The 22,661-nt window shown below is 36.5% G+C and overlaps 1 protein-coding gene across 18 annotated transcripts in view; it reads right to left on the reverse strand.

Moving 5' to 3' along the window:
• The window catches only part of Zbbx (zinc finger, B-box domain containing), a 104,051-nt gene that overhangs the window by 13,561 nt on the left and 67,829 nt on the right, over positions 1 to 22,661 (reverse strand). For all 18 annotated transcript variants that reach the window (NM_001029922.2, XM_087627012.1, XM_087627005.1 and 15 more), the window contains 3 exon segments: positions 4,253 to 4,375; positions 7,391 to 7,541; positions 20,947 to 21,044. In NM_001029922.2, coding sequence (NP_001025093.2) covers positions 4,253 to 4,375; positions 7,391 to 7,541; positions 20,947 to 21,044 — 372 coding nt within the window.

The following is a 22,661-nucleotide window of genomic DNA, read 5'->3' on the forward strand; positions in this document are numbered from 1 at the left end:
GGGGCATTCTCCAGCCTTCTTGCGTAGCATCTTAGCAACAAGATTTTTATCAAAGGATCAAAGAGTTTGATCAATAAGTAAATTGGCAAAATATTAATTATTAGAATACTTGCTATCCTGCATGCTTTTAAGAATTACTGTTAAAAATGAAAATGTGTTCTCAAAGGCTTCTAGAAACACAGAGACCATTAGCTGAGCAGCATGGTTTTGTGGGTAAAGTGCTTAGCTGGGCAGCTAAGAACCTTATTACATGTTTGCACTGACTGAGAAAATCAGTTTGTGATCTGATGTATGATATAACCCACACCTCATCTTTAAAATTAGAATTTAAAATACAGAATTAGACAGTGAAATGTCTTAAATTCGATCCAACTCTGAGAGCCTGTGAATTAATACCTCTTTCACTTCGATGATAAAAATAATTTGTTAACCTCTAAATCTATCAAATACTGTGCCACAATTAAGTTACTCAAAATGAATCAGACATCACCCTTGCTGTCAATTTGCACTCCAGAATACTAGAACCAGTCTCTATCTCTGAGGAGTATGCAAGTTCCTTCCTGCTTTCTAACCAATGAGCATGAGGAAATATAAGTTAAACATTAAGCTTATCGGAGAAAGAAATAACTGGGTGAAGGACCAGGGGAGCAACATTATTTAGGGTGGCCTCAAAGACCTAACTGAGGAGGTAGAATCTGATCTGAGATTGAAAGTAACCTCATGGAGCCTTAATGGGTTACAGAAGAAGGGTTGAGGAAGCTTCAGACTGGCCAACCTTGATTATGATGACAGCAGGAATTAGCAACCTCCACCTTCCAACCTGGTCCAGCTCTCCCACCACCAACCTTAAGCAGGAATTTACAACCCTGACAGTGATCAGGCTTCACTACTTGTCTGACCTTATAGTTTTGTTTGTTTGTTTGAGGTTTTGTTTTGCTTTGTTTTTCATCCAGAACCTAAAGTGCCTTAGTATGTAGATGAAATATCTTCCACCACCCATATTCTAGTCACACAAACCTTAACCCAGAGACCCTGGACTCCCCCTTAGTGTGTTCATTGCCTGTGTTCATGCAGATCGAGATCCTGCACTGTACCCACTCACACCCAACTAAGCTTCACTCCCTCCTATTCAGCTAAGTGTGCAACAGTACTGGCAATATCGATGGAGAAGTGGACACTGAGCGAGCAGCACAAACTCAAGAATTCTGAGGACAGAGTGGAATTCTGCAAAGCATCCTGAATCAGAGGGGGAAGCATTTGCTTAAGCTAAAAGTAAGAAGAGTATTGTCTGTCTAAGAACAAAGAGAAGACAATGAGAGAACAGTATGGGAGGAGATGCCATGAGGAGAGGTGTGGAGGAACTTCAGGTACAGTCATTCATCAGAAGGAAGATTTTTTTTTTTTGGTGGTAGTGAGGGGTGGGGGCGTGCATTCCATTCCACTGCTAGCTGTGATATGCTTTCAGGAAACTAAATGTCATGATCTTTGCTCACATTAAAATACAAGGCCCGGGCTGGAGAGATGGCTCAGCCGTTAAAGGCTAGGCACACAATCAAATATATAAAATACAAGCCCCATAAGTTATAACATAGGTAAATAATTTTCTGACTGAAAATCTGAGTAATTCACTCGCTTATTATAAACAGTACTACTGGTTAGAAAGTTACGAGAGCTTTACAAAGAGTAAAAATGAAATTGGAGCACAAGCCAAAGTTGGAGAGCTAGCCAGGGCTCACCTGGGGAGTGCAAGTTGAAGGGCTTAAGTTTGGACTGAGTTTTCAAAGTCATTTACAAATGACTTGATCTTAGCTACTGCAAATCAACTTGGTATGATGATGTCCAGCTGAAGGTGTTCTACAGTGTTAAACATAGAAACACAGGAAATGTTGAGGGAGGTTGAATGAGAAAGACTTGCCTCTAAACATGTGTGTATTCTATCATTTTTACATCCACAGATTTAAGGACCTTTCAGAAATTAACATTCCTACGTAGACTGGCATCAGTTCAGAGTATAAAATTGCTGTAACCTGCTGCACTGCCAAGAACATTTAGTTTTATTTCAGGCCACTAACTCTGCTGCCAGATTCATTTCCCAACTCTCTTAACTGGCCATTGGTATTACCTTTTAAAAGCTCAACTAAATGTCATATAATCTCTAATATCTGACATATCTATTTTAACATCTCTACTTCCAAAAAAGGTAGCACACACAGGCCTCTATTTTAGCTGATGTATTATAATTTAATTTGTAGGTTCTTATATTGAGCAGCCTTATCAAAATAAGACTTTGGAAGAATCTACAGCAACACCACAGATAATGATTGACAACTGCAGATTATCAGGTGTTTTGCTTATAAAGATCAACATTTCTAATGAGGAGATCAACAGATTTCCATTAGAACATGTTTTTTATTTGTTGTGGACATTGGCATCTGACAACGTCTGGATGGACTCCTGGGTCAGCTGGCAATGGCTGGTGTCAGACATGTGTTGCAACAAAGGGTTTTCATAGTAAATTACTCAGTGATGTATCTGCCCCAGATAGATACGTAAAAGCATCTGGCTATTTACTTAGGAAGATTTGTCTTTGTAACTGAGTTCTTACACATGTGCTTAAATTTATTTTCAACAGTTTCAAACACTGACTTGAAACACAGTTCCTTCTCCCTGACCAGAAAGCAGGAAGCAGAAAACATGAGGTTTCTTTTAAATTTGATGTGATAAGTATCTAATTATTGAACTCCAAAAATTTTATCATAAATGGATGGTCTGATACAAAAAATATTATGTCTGATGGTGAATAAACAGAAGTTTATATAGAAAATATCTAAGCTAGCAGAGAATACTTACTTAGAGAATTTAGGGCAAAAGAGACTTATAAATCATATGTATATAAGAAACTCACATGTAACTAAATTTCTGTCTTGAAGAGAGGCTTTAAGCCAAAGCAAATGGCCCATTTTGTCAAGTATTCTTCAAAAACTGCAGTCTCCCTGAGATAAGGAAAGTGCTTATGCATCCTTTCATCCCCAGACCCTCACATGGGGTTAGCATGCTATACATACCAGTGTTTAGTTGCCTTAATTCTTTTACCTACATTTATATGAGACACAGAAAAAAAGCAGATATACTATAACATATATGATGGAATAAGAGAAATAGTCTGACCATTCTACTAACAATGCATAAGGTAAATATCTGTGATAGATACCCAACAGTGTTTTATCTGTGTACACATAACACAGAGACATAAATGTAATCATAATCTTTAAAAAATAAAGTTCCCAGCATGAAAACAGAGCATTAGATTTAAGATTAAATGATATTGATCTTGCTTCTAAGATGAAATCTCATTATAGTTCAGTTACTTCACAAATGGGTACAAATCACCATAATTAGATCTCTAAGTCTCCATTGGATCCCTCCTCTCAGACCTTGGGGAATCCAATAGAAATAGAGGTATAAGGAGTCAAAGGGGATGGAGGACATCGGGAGAACATGGCCCACAAAATCAACTAAGTGAGGCACATATTGGGTAACAGAGTCTGAAGCATCAAACATGGAACCTGCAAGGGTCTACATCAGATCCTCTGCATATATGTTGTATCTGTCAGTTTGATATTTCTGTGAAACTCCTAACAGTAGGAGTGGGTCTGTCCTTGACTCTTTTGCCTGTTTTTGAGATTTTCCCCCTGTATGAATGCCTTGTCCAGCCTCAGTGTGAGGGCTTTTGCCATGTTTTATTTTATGTTGTTTTGTCTGTTTGGTTGTTGAATCTTGGAGGTGTGTTCTTTTCTGAGAGGATACAGAGGGGTTGCGGATCCTGGAGAGACAGGAGGTAGGGGCAAGGAGCTTGGAGGAAAAAGGGAGCGGAAACTGTGGTCAGGTGTATTATATGAGGGAAGAATCTATTTTCAGTTAAAAGAAGAATCAAGTAAAAGAACATGAAATATAACACAAAAACATAGCTAATATGTAAAGATATTCTTTGAGGATTGCTCAAAACATAGCATATGAGCTACATTTTTTATATAATTCACCAATATGTTGCTATGGAAAATAAATAACTAGGAGTATAATTTATCTTTGAAAGAAGTAATGAGTTTATTTGGTGACTTGATTATCTTCCTTTATCTTTTAGAGTACAGTATAACTACACACAATTTTCAGATGACTAATAACTTGGTAAGAATCAAACAATGAACTGCAGTGAGCCAGCAACATGGCACTTCCTCCTCCACATTGACTCTACCTGTCTTTTGCTGTTGCACATGAGGAAGTGGATTTTCATCACTCTGCTGATCCTTCAAGACATCGGTATTACCAGCACACCCACTTAAGCTGCTCACAGGGACCCACAGCTTGTCTTCTGAAACTGAAAAATGATAATGCAATTAAAAGTATGAAGTAAGTTAAGTCCCACTCCCATAAATATTCAGGGAACACAGTAGAAGAGAACATGGAGAGAATGTTACAGCCAGAAGACATGAAGAAGGACTTAGAAATGCTCTTATCCATATGATGCACCCATTGCAATCATGGACTCTCAAGAGCAGCAGTTGTCTGCACTAGGATTTCACAAGACTTTACACATTTTCAGTGAGTTATACATAGAACAGGCACTCGAGCATTCCTACTCCTTCCTGGAAATCTACTGATTTATACCTGGATAATGTGGTTCATCTTTCAGTTGTATCATCCTACAAGGCTTCAATGGATAAGACCCAACCCATACTCACAATGATAGTTCTGACTATCACTGAATTGAACCTCAGTCGGGTCACAAAACACAATGAAAATATACAAACTTAGAAAAGAAACTCATGAAGAAGAAAGGTCTCCAACTTATCTTTATGTCAACTTGACACAATCAAAAGTCACTTAGGAGTAAGTATTTTTAATTGAGAAAAGACCTCCATGAGATTGGCCTATTTTCTTGAATAGTAATTGATATGGGAAGGCCCAACTGGGTTGCATAGTGGCCAACCTGGGCTGATAGTGTTGAGTTATATAAGAAAGTAGAGCAACAAGCCATGAGGAACAAGCCAATAAGCAATGCTCTTCCATGACTACTGCTGTACTTCCTGCCTTGAGGTTTCTGCCTTGACTTCCTTCCGGGATATGAAAGTGTAAGATGAAATAATTATTTTCCTCCCCAAGTTTCTTTTGGCCATGATTCTTTGTTGTTCTGAGACAAGGAAGATCAACAAGGGTAAAAAGAACATAAGATAGATAATCTGTAAGAGTCCTTAGAATATGTATATGATATTGCTAAAGAAGAAACAATTTAAAAATAATACCTCAACTTATTGGAAAAAATTACATAAGTTCATTATTCATTTGTTATTTCTACTATGTACTCACACAATTTTAACCTGAATTAAGGAACATTTACAGAAAAGAGCTATATTCTAAAATGCAGTCTCAATTGTAAAATAAAGCCTACTGATCTCCTATGTCTTAATTATAAAAATAAAGTACTATAAATGTCAAAAGTATACCCATATGTTTACAGATATAAAACTTACATTAAAAGTATATGACATAATACATTAAGATATAATTTATGAACAAAGACATTTCTATGTTTGTGCTACTGAGGTAGATCTTAGGGCTTTGCATTTACTACTGAATGACATGCAAAGACCCCCAAAATGCTTTTAAACATGTGAAGAGTCAATACCTAGCTCTACAAACCAAACAACAAAACTCAAGAAATAGAGACTCCGATATACTGTAAAACTACTGAATCAGGGAAAACATTTCCCTACAATGAAAAGTCCTGGACCTGATGAATGATATAAATCATTTAAAGAAAGTTACGCTTAAGGCTGCTACTAAGCTACTAAAGGCTGAGGTCCTGAATTTGTATCACTAGTCCTTCTGTAAAAAGCTAGGTGCATCAGAGACAGGATAACCACTGAGGATCAGGAGTCAGCTAGTCTAGCGAATCTATGAACTCCAAATTCAATGAGAGACTTGCTCCAAAATAAAAAAAAGGATGAGAAATGTATAGAGAAATCACCTAATGCTGACCTCGCCTTTCATATTCACATGGGTACCTATCTGCACATGCCTATATTCCATGCACCTGTGTGCATGTGAATGTGTATGTGCACACAACAGACAGACAGACGCACAAATAAATATCAAATAAATAATTACATACATGAAAAGTAAAAGGTAATAATATCAGTACTATAATCCCTTGTACTATTCAGAAATTCTTCTTGACTGGAGAATTCCCTCCACAAAGGACTGGGAAAGCTCACAAAAATTAGGAAAATAAAACAAAAAAATCTCAAATTTCTTGAAAAGTTGGAATTTTCAAGATTCCTGAGCATTCCTTCCCAAGGTTATAGAAATACTTCTGGAGAAAACTGACAGGTCAAGTAGCCAAGAGAGCATTCCTGGACTGCTGATCTGCCTGAATCATTGGAGAGCTACTGTGGTTTAAGGATTGCAGATCATCAATCATGCTAGGGTGATGACATTCAGTGATAACAAATAAATACATTGGCATATAGTAAGCCTTAAAAAGAAAAAAATCATTTTCTTTAAAAACAAAACAGTGATTTTCCCAGGGTCCTCTAGAATTTTGAAAGTTTGACACATGCAAAAAGAGAAGATGAACATACAGTGACTCAGAAATTGTAGCCTTATATTCTTATACTTTAATCTTAAAACCATAGATTCATGCATATGATAAACTTGGAACACTACTAAGTGAAATATGCTGGTCTACTTATATGAATGAGTTAACCAGAATAAGAAAAATAATACAAGGAGAGAGAAGAATGCGAGTAGTCAGGCACTAAAGAGAGAGGATAAGAGTTTAATGAGAATAAAGTTTTGAACTAACAAGATATGTCCTAGAGACGAATGGCACTCTTGCTATATTAGAATATGACAATAAATAGTACCACTATGCTGTACACTTAACAGCAGCCAAAAAGTAGATTTAAGTTATTTTTAGCATAATAAAAAAGGTATCAAAATCATGGAAAGAAACTGAAATTACAGATAAATATTAGAAATTTAGGAGACCTGGGTAATTTTATGATTTGTTATTATGACAAATTTTAAGAAACTATCATAAAATTCTTAGCTTATGAAGAGATTCAAAGAAATTTACTATTTGTGATACAAAATAAATAATGCTTTCAACTTCTTCACATGATCCTTTCAATATTATTATTAGTATTTTCTTACTTTGTAATATCCTCAAACTTGTCAATTCACATGATTTCAATACTTTCAGATAAACAAAGTAAAATTCATAGTCACTGAGCAGAAATGCCAATGATATTTTAAATGGTGGCAGATTTTATAATTGAGTTACTATTTGCTTAGAGTAGCCCAAAGATCATGGTTCCTGATCTTAAGTTACCTGTGGATGTTATCTCAGAACATGAATGACTGCCTTTTATGCTTGATGATGGGAGGGCATTTAGTCTTTCATTTTTATCAGCAGGAAAGAACTTCTTAGGTCCTTGATAGCGTTCATTTACAGGTTTTCTTCTGAGGGCTACTTTTCGTAACTAGAAAATAACATTTAACACTTTATGTTCTAGCTCATTAAAACAAGGTCATGCAATCATTCATTCATTAAGCAACTTACTATAACTTTGACACCAGTTTTGTTGTAGTAACTTTTACACTGTAATATGGAGACAAAAATAATACAGTATTTATATCTGATTAATACAAAAACTAGTTATAAACTGAAAGTTGTTATTAATCCAAGTAGATTGAAAGTCAAAAACAAGTTTTTCCTGGTGTACTCATTCCTTTATTTTCTTCCCTTAGAACAGTGCCTTTTCATTCATCCTAATGCTATGACCTCATGTTGTGGTGAACCCAAACCATAAAAATATTTTTATTGCTGTTTCACAACTAATTTTGCTATTGTTATGAATCACAATGTATATCTGATATGCAGGATAGCTAATGTACTAGCCTTGTGAAAAGGTCATTAGATTCCCAAAGGAGTCACAACCCATAGTTTTAGAGCCACTGCCTTAATATATTTTCACATGAAGTATGTTGAAATGAGGAAAGGCCTCAAATGAGTACATATGCCTCTGAACTATTATATGTGTTTATAAACAATTTCAAAGATGAAGTAAAAGGGAAATGAGAAATCTGATGTGATGATGCATATAGATGAAATTGAAATTAAGCAGATACTCAGCCAAAAACAAATATACCAAAAACAGGGAAAACAAAGAGAAATAACTTGTGACATTGATATAGTAGTAGCCTAGAAAATCTACCCTGTGCCCATTAGAATTAATAGATATTACAACACCCAACTCACTATTCAGATTATGATTGTGATTAAAAAATAAAAACAAAATATGAGCACTTAGAGAATAGGAGGATTTCTGTGAGCTCAGGGGTAGCCTGGGTTACATAGTATCTTACAGTTTCTATTTTTGGGAAAAAACACCATGACCGAAACAACTTAGGAAGGAAAGGATTGATTTAACTTTCACTTCCATATCAAGGTTGACCATCAAGGATGACAAGACAAGAACTTAAGCAGAGCAGAAAAGGACCTCAACTAGAGAAAGAAGCTGATACAGAGGTCACAGGGTAGGGGTGGGAGTGCTCCTTACTGGCTTGCTCCCTATGGCTTGCTAATCCTGTTCTCTTAAACAATTCAGGACCACAAGCCCAGGATGGCATCATTGACAATGGACTGTCCCCACCCCACTCCCAATAATCACTAATAAAAAAATGCATTAGGGGAAGAGAGATGGATTCTCAGAAGTGTGGACAATCCTGAGATCTCACGGGAGAACACCACTTCTGCTCACATTACTGTCCTGAGAACAACCTGTCTGGTGACTCTGGAAACAGGAACATAGGAACACTCAGCTGCAAGAAACTTCCAGTTTCTGCCTGTGCCCAGAACTCAAAGCCAGTCATCAGGAGCACTGACAAACCTGAGAGCAAAGAAAGACCAACTCTTCTGCTCCAAGTGACATGACCAGAGGTTTCAGGACACATAAAACAAGAGCATCTCTCTCTTGCCAGATCCAGCTGAAAGTAAACAGGAGCACTGACACACAGGCTTACAGGAGGGTCAGGGCACTGTCAGAGAAAGCAAGACAAGCTAACACCAGAGACAACCTTGTTGGTGAGAGAAAAGCACAGGAACCTAAGCAACAGAAACCAAGACTACTTGGCATCATCAGATCCCAGTTCTTCCACCAAAGCAAATACTGGATATCCACATACACTGGAAAAGCAAGATTTGGATTTAAAATCACATCTCATGAAGATAATAGAGGACTTTAAGGACATAAATAACTCCCTTAAAAAAATACATGACAACACAGGTAAACAAGGAAAGAGGAAACACAAAAATCCCTTAAAGAATTATAGGAAAACACAACCAAACAGATGAAGGAATTGAACAAAACCATCCAGGATTTAAAAATGGAAATGGAAACCAAAAATAAAGCACAAAGAGAGACAACCCTGGAGATAGAAAACCTAGGAAAGAGATCAGGAATCATAGAGGCAAGCATCACCAACAGAACAGAAGAGATAGAAGAGAGAATATCAGGGGCAGAAGATACCATAGAAAACATTGAAACAACCTTAAAAAATAATTTAAAAAGAAGTCCTAACCGAAAGCATCCAGAAAATCCAGAACACAATAAGAAGATCAAACCTAAGGATATTAGGTATAGAAGAGAACGAAGACTCCCAACTTAAGGGCCCAGTAAATATCTACATCAAAATTATAGAAGAAAACTTGCCTAACCTAAAGAAAGAGATACCCATAAACATACAAGAAGCCTTCAGAACTCCTGTCACAAAATGGTCAAAACACCAAAGACACAAAGCGAAGAAAGAATATTAAAAGGAGTAAGGAAAAATGTCCAGTAACATATAAAGGCAGACCTATCAGAATTACACCAGTTTTCTCACAAGAGAATATGAAGCCAGAAAATCCTGGGTAGATATCATACAGAATCTAAGAGAACACAAATGCCAGCCCAGGCTACTATATCCAGCAAAACTCCCAATTAACACGGATGGAGAAACCAAGATATTCACATGACAAAACCAAATTTACAAAATATATTTCCACAAATCCATGACTACAAAGGATAATAAAAAACGCCAACAAATGTAGGGAAACTTCACTCTAGAAAAGGCAAGAAAGTAATCTTTCAACAAACCCAAAAGAAGATAGCCATATAAATATAATTGTACATCTAACAACAAAAATAACAGGCAGAAAAATCACTATGGCATAATGTCTCTTAACATCAACACACTCAATTACCCAATAAAAAAGACATAGACTAACAGACTAGATACATAAGGAAGACCCAGCATTTTGCTGCATATGAGAAACACACATAGGTGACAAAGACAGACACTACCTCAGAGTAAAAGGCTGGAAAAAAACTTTCTAAGCAAATAGTCCCAAGAGTCAAGCTGGAGTAGCTATTCAAATACTGAAAAAAATCAACTTTCAACCAAAACTTACCAAAAAATAAGGAAGGATACTTCATATAAATCAATAGAAAAATCCATCATGATGAACTCTCAATCCTGAATATCTATGCTCCAAATGCAAAGGCACCTATTTTCATAAAAGCAACCATACTGAAGCTCCAAGCACACATTGACCCTCACACAATAATAGTGAAAGATTTCAACAGCCAACTCACATCAATGGACAGATCATGGAAAGAGAAAATAAAAAGGGACATAGAGAAAGTAACAGAAGTTATGAACCAAATGGATTTAACAGATATTTATAGAGCATTTCATCCTAAAAGAAGAATATACCTTCTTCTCAGCACCTCATGGTACCTTGTCTAAAATTGATCAAATAATCAGTTACAAAATATGCCTCAATAGATACAAGAATATTGAAATAATACCATGCATCCTATCAGATCAGCACAGACTAAGGCTGGTCTTCAATAACATCAAAAGACAGAAAACCCACAAAGACATGGAAGTTGAACAACGTTCTACTCAATGATAACTTGGTCAAGAAAGAAATTAAGAAAGTAAAGACTTCTTAGAATTTAATGAAAATGAAGGAACAACATACCTAAACTTATGGGACACAAAGAAAGCAGTCCTAGACACAGCCAGAATACAGCAAATACAGAGGCGAATGCCAGCAGCAAACCACTGAACTGAGAATAGGACCCCTGTTGAAGGAATCAGAGAAAGAACTGGAAGAGCTTGAAGGGGCTCGAGACCCCATATGTACAACAATGTCAAGCAACCAGAGCTTCCAGGGACTAAGCCACTACCTAAAGACTATACATGGACTGACCCTGGACTCTGACCTCATAGGTAGCAATGAATATCCTAGTAAGAGCACCAGTGGAAGGGGAAGCCCTTGGTCCTGCTAAGACTGAACCCCCAGTGAACTAGACTGGTGGGGGGAGGGCGGCAATGGGGGGAGGGTTGGGAGGGGAACACCCATAAGGAAGGGAGGGGGGAGGGGGATGTTTGCCCGGAAACCGGGAAAGGGAATAACACTCGAAATGTATATAAGAAATACTCAAGTTAATAAAAAAAAAAAGAAAGAAAAGAAATGCAGGCACCACCAGCCAGCTAATTTCAAACCATTCCCTCTACAGGACTGCACCCTAGACTGAGCAATGTCTTTAATCCAATGGGATGTATGTGTTTCCTGTTTATGTGTGATCATCCTCTAAAAACTAAGATAAAGGAATGAATCTCAATGAATCTCAAAAAAAAAAAAAAAAAAAAGAAAGCAGTCCTAACAGGAAAACTCAGCTCTGAATACCTCCAAAAAGAAACTGGAGAGAGCATACATTAGCAGCTTGACAAAACACCTAAAAGCTCCAGAACAAAAAGAAACAAATTCATACAAGAGGAGTAGATGGCCATAATTAATCACACTCAGTGCTGAAATCAGCCAAGTATAAACAAAAAGTACTATACAGGGAATTAACAAAACTAGGAGCTGGTTCTTTGAGAAAATCAACAAGAGAGATCAACCCTTAGCCAGATTAAACAGAGTGCACAGAGAGTATATCCAAATTAAGAAAATCAGAAATAAAAAGGGAAACATAAGAGAATCCGAAAAAAAGTTTAAAAATCATAAAATCCTAGTGCAAAAGTCTACATTCAACAAAACTGGAAAATCTGGAGGAAGTGGACATTTTCTAGACAGATACCAGGTACCAAAGTTAAATCAGGATGAGATAAACCATCTAAACAGTCCCACAACTCCTAAAGAAATAGAAGCAGTTATTGAACATCTCCAAACCAAAAAAAAAAAAAAAAAAAAAAAAAAAAAAAAAAAAGCCCTGGACCAGATGGGCTTCATGCAGAATTCTATCAGACATTCATAGAAGACCTCATACAAATACTGTCCAAACTATTCAACAAAATAGAAACAAAAGGAACACTACCCAAATCCTTCTATGAAGCTACAATTATGCTCATACCTAACTCATACAAAGACCCAACAAACAGAGAGAACTTCAGACAGAATCCCCTTAAAATATCAGCACAAAAATATTCAACAAAATTTTTTGCAAACCTAATCCAAGAACACATCAAAATGATCATCTATCATGATCAAGTAGACTTCATCCCAGGGATGCAGGGATGGTTCAATATATGGAAATCATTCAAAGTAATCCACTGTATAAACAAACTAAAAGAAAACCCACGTGATCATCTCCTTAGATGCTGAGAAAGCATTTGACAAAATTCAGCATCCCTTCATGTTAAAAGTCTTGGAAAAATCAGGAATTCAAGGCCCATAACTAAACATAATAAAAGCAATACACAGCAAACCAGTAGCCAACCTCAAACTAAATGGAGAGAAAATTGAAGTAATCCCACTAAAATCAGGGACTAGATAAGGCTGTCTACTCTCTCCCTACTTATTCAATATAGTCCTCGAAGTCCTAACCAGAGCAATCAGACAACAAAAGTACATCAAAGGCATATTTGAAAAGAAGTCAAAATATCACTATTTGCAGATGATATCATAGTATATTTAAGTGACCCCAAAAGTCCCACCATAGAACTACTTAACCTGAAAAACAACTTCAGCAAAGTGTCAGGGTATAAAATTAACTCAAACATATCAGTAGCCTTCCTCTACTCAAAGGATAAACAGGCTGAGAAACAAATTAGGGTAATTGTGAAGGTATCTCCACAATAGTTAGAGACAACATAAAATGCCTTGATGTGACTCTAACCAAGCAAATGAAAGATCTGTATAACAAGAGCTTCAAGTCTCTGAAGAAAGAAATTTAAGATCTCAGAAGATGGAAAAAACCCCCATGCTCATGGATTGGCAGGATTATTATAGTAAAAATGGCCATTTTGCCAAAATCAATCTACAGATTCGATGCAATCCCCATCAAAATTTCAATTCATTTTTTCATAGAGTTAGAAAGAATAATTTGCAAATTCATTTAGAATAACAATAAACCCAGGATATCAAAAACTGTCCTCAACTATAAAAGAAATTCTTGGGAAATCACCATTCCTTATCCTCAAGCAGTATTAGAGAGGAATAGTGATAAAACCTATGTGGTATTCATACAGAGACAGGTAGGTAGATCAATGGAATAGAATTGAAACACAGAAAAGAACCCACACACCTGTGGCCACTTGATATTAGACAAAGGATCTAAAACCATCCAGAAAAAAAGAGAGCATTTTCAACAAATAGTACTGATTCAACTGGAGGTCAGCATGTAGAATGCAAATTGATCAATTCTTATTGCCTGTACAAACTTTAAGTCCAAGTGGATCAAGGACCTCCACATAAAACCAAATACACTCAAACTAATAGAAGAAAACGTGAAGAAGAAACTTGAACCCATGGGGACTGGAAAAATTTTATTAACAAAATACCAATTCTCTAAGAGCAAGAATTTACAATGGGACCTCATAACACTGCAAAGCTTTTGTAAGGCAAAGGACACTGTCCTTAAGACAAAATGGCAACCAACATATTGGGAAAAGATCTTTACCAATCGTATACCCTATAGAGGGCTAGTATACAAAATATACAAAAGAACTCAAGAAATTATACTGCAGAGAGCTAAATAAATGTATTAAAAATGGGGTGCAGAGCTAAACAAAGAATTCACAGCTGAGGAATGCCGAATGGCTGAGAAACACCTAAAGAAGTGTTCAACATACTCAGTCATCAGGGAAATGCAAATCAAAACAATTCTGAGATTTTACTTCACACCAGTCAGATGGCTAAGATCAAAAACTCAGGTGACAACAGATGTTGGCTAGGATGTGGAAAGGAGGAACACTCCTCAATTGTTGGTGGGATTGCAAACTGGTACAACCACTCTGGATATCAGTCTGAATTTTCCTCAGAAAATTTGACATTGTACTACCTGAGAACCCAGCTACACCTCTCCTTGGCATATACCCAAAAGATGCCCCGACATATAACAAAGACACATGTTCCACTATGTTCATAGCAGGCTTATTTAATATAGCCAGAAGATGGAAAGAACACTGATGCCCTTCAACAGAGGAATGTATATAGAAACTGTGGTACATCTACACAATGGAGTACTACTCAGCTATCAAAAACAATGACTTTATGAAATTCATAGGCAAATGGATGGAACTAGAAAATATCATCCTGAGTGAGGTAAGACAATCACAAAAAAAACATGGTATGCACTCATTGATAAGTGGATATTAGCCCAAAAGCTCGAAGATACAATCCACAGACCACATGAATAACAAGGAAAAGGACCACCAAAGTGTGGATGATTCAGTCCTCCTTAACAGGGGGAACAAAAATATTCATATATATATGTATATATATGTACATATATATGTATATATATATGTATATATATATATGTATATATATAGCCCCCAAAACTAGAGAATATTGATGAAGCCAAGAAGTGCATACTGACAGGTGCCTGATAATAGTTGTCTTCTTAGACTCTCAGCCAAGTGTGACAAATACAAAGGTGAATGCTAGCATCAAACCATTGAACTGAAAACAGGGTCCCTATTGGAGGCATTCAAGAAAGTATTGAAGGAGCTGAAGGGGCTTGCAATCCCTTAAGAACAACAATACCAACCAACCAAAACTCACAGGCACTAAACCACTACCGAAACCATACACACAGACAGACCCATGGATCCATCTACATATGTAGCAGAAGATAGCCTTGTTGAGCACCAGTGGTAGGAGAATCCTTTGTCCTGCCAAACTTTGACACTGCACACCCAGTGTAGGGGAATGTCAGGGTCGGGAGGTGGGAAGGGAGGTGATTGGGGAGGGGGAACACCCTTATAGAAGAATGGTGAGGAGAATGGGATAGGCGGCTTATGGATGGGTAACCCAAAAAGGGAATAATATTTGAAATTTAAATTTAAAATATCTAATTAAAAAATTCCTCAAAGATTGGTCTTATAGAGGCATATTCCAGATTAAGATTCCCTCTTTTCAGATAACTGTATCTTTTTCAAATTGATATAAGAATAGCCAGAACATATACTTAGCTAGACCCATTTTTTAAAGTATGAATCCTAGGAAGAAACAAGTAATTGATGAGCAAGACCTTTGGATAGATTTCAGATACAGTGATAGTAATCATCAATAATTAGTAATTCTGTGATCAATAGAATTAATGTTCAAATATACTTTGTTGCAAAAGATTTAATACCATGAAGTGATATTTATAACTCCAAGTGCAGATAAAGATGGCATTTAAACATCCTAAGATAGGCTGGCAACCAGCAATGCATGTCATTCAGGAATCTGACTCCAATTTCTAGGACATTGTTTATAGCACTCCCAGATATTGATCAGCTCTAACATACACAGGTCATGCCATTGCCAATCTAAAAATCATTTTCTAAACTCTGAATTTAGATTATGGAAATTTATTATGGTGATACTTTTCTTTGCACTATATTTTCTCAAATTTATAAAGTTCACTATAGACAGTTTCAGAACCAGAATAATAACCAAGGACCTCCAATTTTCACTCACAGTATAGCCAAAAAACCTACTGCATAATTCAAAAGGTAGTTTTTCTTTCCAAAGACAAAATTCCAAAATGAACAACCTTACGCTTAATTTGACTTTTAGGAAACATCGCAGCCAAAATTACTCTTTATTCTTGAATGTGAATTTTATGCTTTAATATAAGATGATTTTTGCCAAGGAAATTATCACTTTGCTAATCAGCAGCTTATAGTTAACACATTGAATATCTGAAAGCAAGAATCCATTCTTCAAACTGTAACGCACCAGCACTTCTGATGGCTAATCTCAAACACTCCCATGATTGAACACTTCTGATGGCTAATCTCAAACACTCCCATTATTGAACACTTCTGATGGCTAATCTCAAACACTCCCATTATTGAACACTTCTGATGGCTAATCTCAAACACTCCCATTATTGAAGAGACTCCTGGTAATACAACAGCAAGCCAGTCATAAGCAGAGCACACTTAACTTGATCAATGCACTATATACTCTTCTTCTTTACATTAATATTTCTTGCTCAGGGTATTATGTTTCCAACATTGAAACTTTGGAAAACACAATCAAACCATGGTGAATGACATCTGTCTCTTTAGATTCATAAATTCATTCACAATAATTTAATAATAACTTTCATAAGTGATATTTATAGAAAATCCATGCCACTTTTCAGAGTTTTGAATTATTTGAATAATACATCAGTATAATAACAGTTTAAAATTATATTATATTTCAGTTTGACTCAATGTATAAATGTTTATACTTTTTTCAGGCACATATATCTAGAATTGTCTTATTAATCTTTTTATATAAATAAGAAATTCTAGCATTGGTATAACTTAATTTTTATATCTTATATCTTTTTTATCATCACTATTTATTTATAAACACATTGCATTTACCTTATTATTTATTTTCCATTACTTTTGTGCCAGGCATGTGATTCATTGCTTTTCACCTAGTTTCTTCCATTCATGACTATATATTCTCCTTTGCTCAAAGTGGCTTTATACACTAGTAAACTAATTTAAAAGTATTGTATTTTGAAAATGTGTTTAAAACACTCGAGCTATCAAGTGTTTTAAAAAACTATTCTTTATCTGGGTATCAACTAGACATGACTGTGTAACCTAGTAAATATTACAAGACCACAAACAATAAACTTCAAATTTGAAATATGGCTCTAGTAAATGTGTGTTGCCTTAACAAAATAAATGACAAAATTTGTAAGCAGCAACATGATAAGGAACCATCTGTACACATTTTCTAGTAATTAACTTTTCTTTCTGAGAAGAAAGAGGGGACAGAGAGAAAAAAACTTGGTAGTTTAAGAGTTAAATCATCTGTGAACCTTTTATGGTTTTATGGACACTGACACAAGACACCACACAATTTATTCTAAGGTCTGGCTTTATTTTTTCTTCACAAATACATTTGATGTTAGAATGCTGCCATTCACATCAGTACCCTGAGCCATTTTCTTTCTTTTTGGTGTTAATCTTGTAATTTTTATTGATATTTTATTTATTTACGTTTCAAATGTCATCACCTTTCCTGGTTTACCCCCTGAAAACCTCCCATCTCATTGCATCTCGCCCTGTTTCTGTGAGGATGCTCCCTACCCAACCTCCCACTCCAGCCTCTGCACCCTGGAATTCCCCTATACTGGGGGAGTGTGTCCAGCCTTCACAGGACCCAGGGCCTCTCTGCCCAATGGTGTGCTACAAGTCCATCCTCTGCTATGCAGCTGGAGCCATGGGTCCCTCCATGTGTCCACTTTGGTTAGTGATTTAGTCCCTGGAATCTCTGGGGAAGGGATGTCTGTTTGATTAATATTGTTTTTCCTATGGGGTTGGAGACCCATTTAGTTCTTTCATTTCTTCCCCTAACTCCTCCGTTGGGGTCCCCATGCTCAGTCCGATGGTTGGCTACCAGCATCCTCATCTGTATTGGTCTGGCTCTGGCAAAGCCTCCCAGGAGACAGCTGTATTAGGGTCCTATCAAGAAGAACTTCTTGACATCAGCAATAGTGTCTGGGTTTGGTGTCTGCATGTGGGTTAGATCCCCAGTTCAGGCAGTTTTTGGATGGCCTTTCTTCAGTCTCTGCTCCATTCTGTCCCTTTATTTCATTAGAAGGGAGCAATTCTGGAATAAATTTTTGGAAATGGGCGGGTGGCCCCATCTCTCAACCGGGGGGGGGGGTCTGTGCTTAACCACAGGATACAGTCTCTACATCTGATAGAAAGCTAATAACCTATATATACAAAAAAATCAAGAAGCTACAGTCCAGAGGACCAATAACCCTACTAAAAAATGGGATACAGAGCTAACGAATAATTCTCAACTGACGAATCTAGGATGACAGAGAAAAACCTAAAGAAATGTTCAACATCCTTAGTCATCAGGAAAATGGAAATCAAAATAACCCTAAGATTCCACCTCAGACCAGTCAGAATGGCTAATATCCGTGAGCCATTTTCCACTGAGCATCGTAAGGATAGATGAGGATAGATTCACTGCCCACAGAAGAACTGTCATTCCCTAAGTGTAGGATTCCTTCCCTATATGAATAGATACATCAAACCATCATCACAATGTTCTGCTAAAAGTAGGAACATGAATTCTCATGTTTGTTCTTTGTTGAAAATAGACAGCATAATCTACTGATTTCTTCAATGAGACAGTTGGAAGACACATTCATGTGAAGTGGGACATTCATGTGAAGGGGAAACTGCTGCTGGGTAATTTTTGTGAGTTTCATTCTGGAAAAGAATTGGGTTTACATTCTCCTTGTACATCAGGGCATCTCTAGGAATGATCAACATTAGTATATATCTTTGGAAATTGCAGGCAATGGGTTAGGTACATATACACCTGTGCAAAATTATAGGTTCAATGTTCCATTTCTCATGTCAGATACCTTATTGACCTGCCCCAAATCTACCCTGACCAGTTTTCTCTCATCTTAATGCGCATGATATTATTTCTCTTAATACCACTTCCATTCCTCAGTATCTGAACAGATGTCCAATCTTGGATTTTGAAGAAATCTCAATATCATTTTCATGTTTCAAAGACACTGTGTTTTCGTAGGACAGTGCCAAAACAAACAGCAACAACAACAAAAACAACCTGAGCCAAAACAAATGATCATGCTCATTTCATTCTCCCATATGTTATGATTTTTGGTTTAGTTTAGACTGCATAAAATGACTGTAAAATTAAATTTAAGTACTGATAAAAAGTTGGTTTATCTAATTTCCAAGAATTTTGTTATTAATAATTATAACTACAGAAGACTTCCTATATGTAAAATAAAGATTTTGCAATTTGGCATGAGTACAAGAATGAGCTTCTTTTTCTTTCTCCACTATTTCCTCCTTAGCCATATTCATGAAAAAATGACGTTCTTTACCTACATTACAGGTAGTGGTCATTTTCTCTGCACCTGAACTGATATCACTCCCAATAATAAATGTGTGTATATATGTGTGTGTGTGTGTGTGTGTGTCTGTGTGTGTGTGTGGTGTGTGAGTGTGGGCATGCATATATGTATGCACTTACATATGTAAAAATATGCAAATATATTATAGAATGCACTATACTCTATTCTTCATAAGTACCATTTGAAAAAGCACCATTATTCTTGATAAGTCTCTGTGGTGGTTCTGTAGTATCATTTGTTACACACACAAAAAATGCTTGTTAAAATGGCATTTATCTTTTAAGAATTTGTTGTATGCGTGCTCCACTATGTTTATAGCAGCCTTATTTATAATAGCCAGAAGCTGGAAAGAACCCAGATGCCCTTCAACAGAGGAATGGATACAGAAGATGTGGTACATCTACACAATGGAAGATTACTCAGCTATCAAAAACAATGACTTTATGAAATTCATAGGCAAATGGATGGAACTGGAAAATATCATCCTGAGTGAGGTAACCCAATCAGAGAAAAACACACATGGTATGCACTCATTGATAAGTGGCTATTAGCCCAAATGCTTGAATTACCCTAGATCCCTAGAACAAACGAAACTCAAGACGGATGATCAAAATGTGAATGCTTCACTCCTTCTTTAAATGAGGAAAAAGAATACCCTTGGCAGGGAAGGGAGAGGCAAAGATTAAAACAGAGACTGAAGGAACACCCATTCAGAGCCTGCCCCACATGTGGCCCATACATATACAGCCACCCAATTAGATAAGATGGATGAAGCAAAGAAGTGCAGACCGACAGGAGCCGGATGTAGATCGCTCCTGAGAGACACAGCCAGAATATAGCAAACACAGAGGCGTATGCCAGCAGCAAACCACTGAATTGAGAATAGGACCCCCGTTGAAGGAATCAGAGAAAGAACTGGAAGAGCTTGAAGGGGCTCGAGACCCCATATGTACAACAATGCTAAGCAACCAGAGCTTCCAGGGACTAAGCCACTACCTAAAGACTATACATGGACTGACCCCGGACTCTGACCTCATAGGTAGCAATGAATATCCTAGTAAGAGCACCAGTGGAAGGGGAAGCCCTGGGTCCTGCCAAGACTGAACCTGAAGCGAAAGTGATTGTTGGGGGGAGGGTAGCAATGGGGGGAGGATGAGGAGGGGAACACCCATATAGAAGGAGAGGGGAGGGGCTAGGGTGTTGTAGGCCCAGAAACTGGGAAGGGGAATAACAATCGAAATGTAAATAAGAAATACTCAAGTTAATAAAGATAAAAAAAAAACAGAAAAAAAAGAATGTGTTGTATGTAACCTCTACTGTCAGTTTCCATATTAGTCATTCTTTACTTATCACCTTAAGAAACAGCACATTTGACCATCAGTAGAAAGTATCCTTTTAGTATGTAGTATACCAAAACATCATTTTCTCAAGAACGTCCTTATAAAGCATTAATGCAATGAGTATAAGGTGTATTTACCAGTGGTGGTTTTGTAGTCTTTGAATCTTCAAAGTTTGACCTCTCATTTTGTTTACTGCATTCCAATGATGTGTTGATGTCTTGAGATGAAATCTCCTCTGTGAAAGATGTAGATAAATCTATAGTTGACAAGGAACCCTTGCTTTCAAGTGACATGCAGGAATCAACAGGGTGTTTTTTATTTTGGGGGTCTATATTTTTCTCTGTTTCATTTTTCTCGAAAGAAGTGGTATCTCCTATTTTTTTGAACTCATCAAAATAAATATCAGACTTCACAATGTTGCCAAAATCTGTCTTTGAAAAATCCATAAATACATTAAAAATAATTGATTATGTTGTTCAAAAACCAAAAGTCCAACAGTTGGGGACTCCGATGGTTAAAATGTTTTATATATAAATCTTCCTTTATTAAACCTTGTTTACACATTTCCATATTCCATTTTATCAGTTCAAATTTTGTTAAGGTAGGGCAAAGGGAGTCAATTGGATAAAACAGCAGTAATGAGGGCGCAAAAAGGAAAGCGTGGCAGGAATATCTTAGTCCCAAGATACAAAATGAGCAGGGCAATATTAGCCATTACCTCATTACATGTGCTCCAAGTCTCCTCATTTACTTCACTGTTTTGTACTGGGCTGCAGGCAGGAATCATCTGCTGTTCTTTAAAATTGTCAGTGTATAGCCTGACCTCAACCAATTAGACCCTGAACTGAAGCTCAGGCAACACAGTCTGTCATCCCCTTCCATCAAACTCTGTATGTGACTAATTTGAACCCAGTGTGGCAAAGAACTAGACAAGATGCTCTGAGGATTCAAAATATTTTAAGGATTTTACCACCAAATTAATTTCACTGTAAAGCACACCAACCATTATTTGTATTGGATAGAACTTAAGCTGTTCAACTCTTACTTTTGTTCCAAAATAAATACTTCTATTTGATGATAGATTATGTAAAATAGTAGAGAATTTAATAAACACTTCTCCGGTATAAATTCTATGTTATAGCAATGAAGTGTTGCCTGTCATTACCCAATAATTATGTAACATGAGGAAGATTCCGTATAATAGTCTTCATATGGAAATTATCTTTCAAACTGGTATATTTAATAAAAATGAGAAAAATTATGAAATGAAATAAACATGTATAGGAGATGTACTCCTATAATAACATCAGGCTGTAAATATGGTGTAATATCAACAATGCTTATCCCATAGAAAGATCCAAATATAAAAATATGATATGATAAAATAAAAGATGGCATCCACATTGAAAATTTTATAGATAATATCAATAATATTTTGCAAGACTGAAAGATACTACTGCTGAAAACCTTTCAGCATGCTCTGTAATGAATCCTATTAGGAGTACAATGATAGAAGCAAGGCAATAGGAGAAAATATTTGGGGAAATACATCTGAGAATGTGTATTATACAAACTATAGACAGAACTCTCAGAATTCTATAATAGAAAAACAAACACAATGGACAAAATGACAACTAAAATGAGCAAAATGTGAATAAATATTTCATTAAACTGATGCAGAGTGGGTATATGATATATACAGAGATATAGGTTGAAAACCTATCACTACCAACACACACACAGGCAGACAGAGAGAGAGAGAGAGAGAGAGAGAGAGAGAGAGAGAGAGAGAGAGAGAGGCACACATAGCACATGTTCATACTCATACACCCAAATCATATACAAATAGTAA

This window comes from Rattus norvegicus, chromosome 2 (genome assembly GCF_021556685.1).
Source record: "Rattus norvegicus strain SHRSP/BbbUtx chromosome 2, alternate assembly SHRSP_T2T, whole genome shotgun sequence".
In the NCBI taxonomy this organism is placed as follows: Eukaryota; Metazoa; Chordata; class Mammalia; order Rodentia; family Muridae; genus Rattus; species Rattus norvegicus.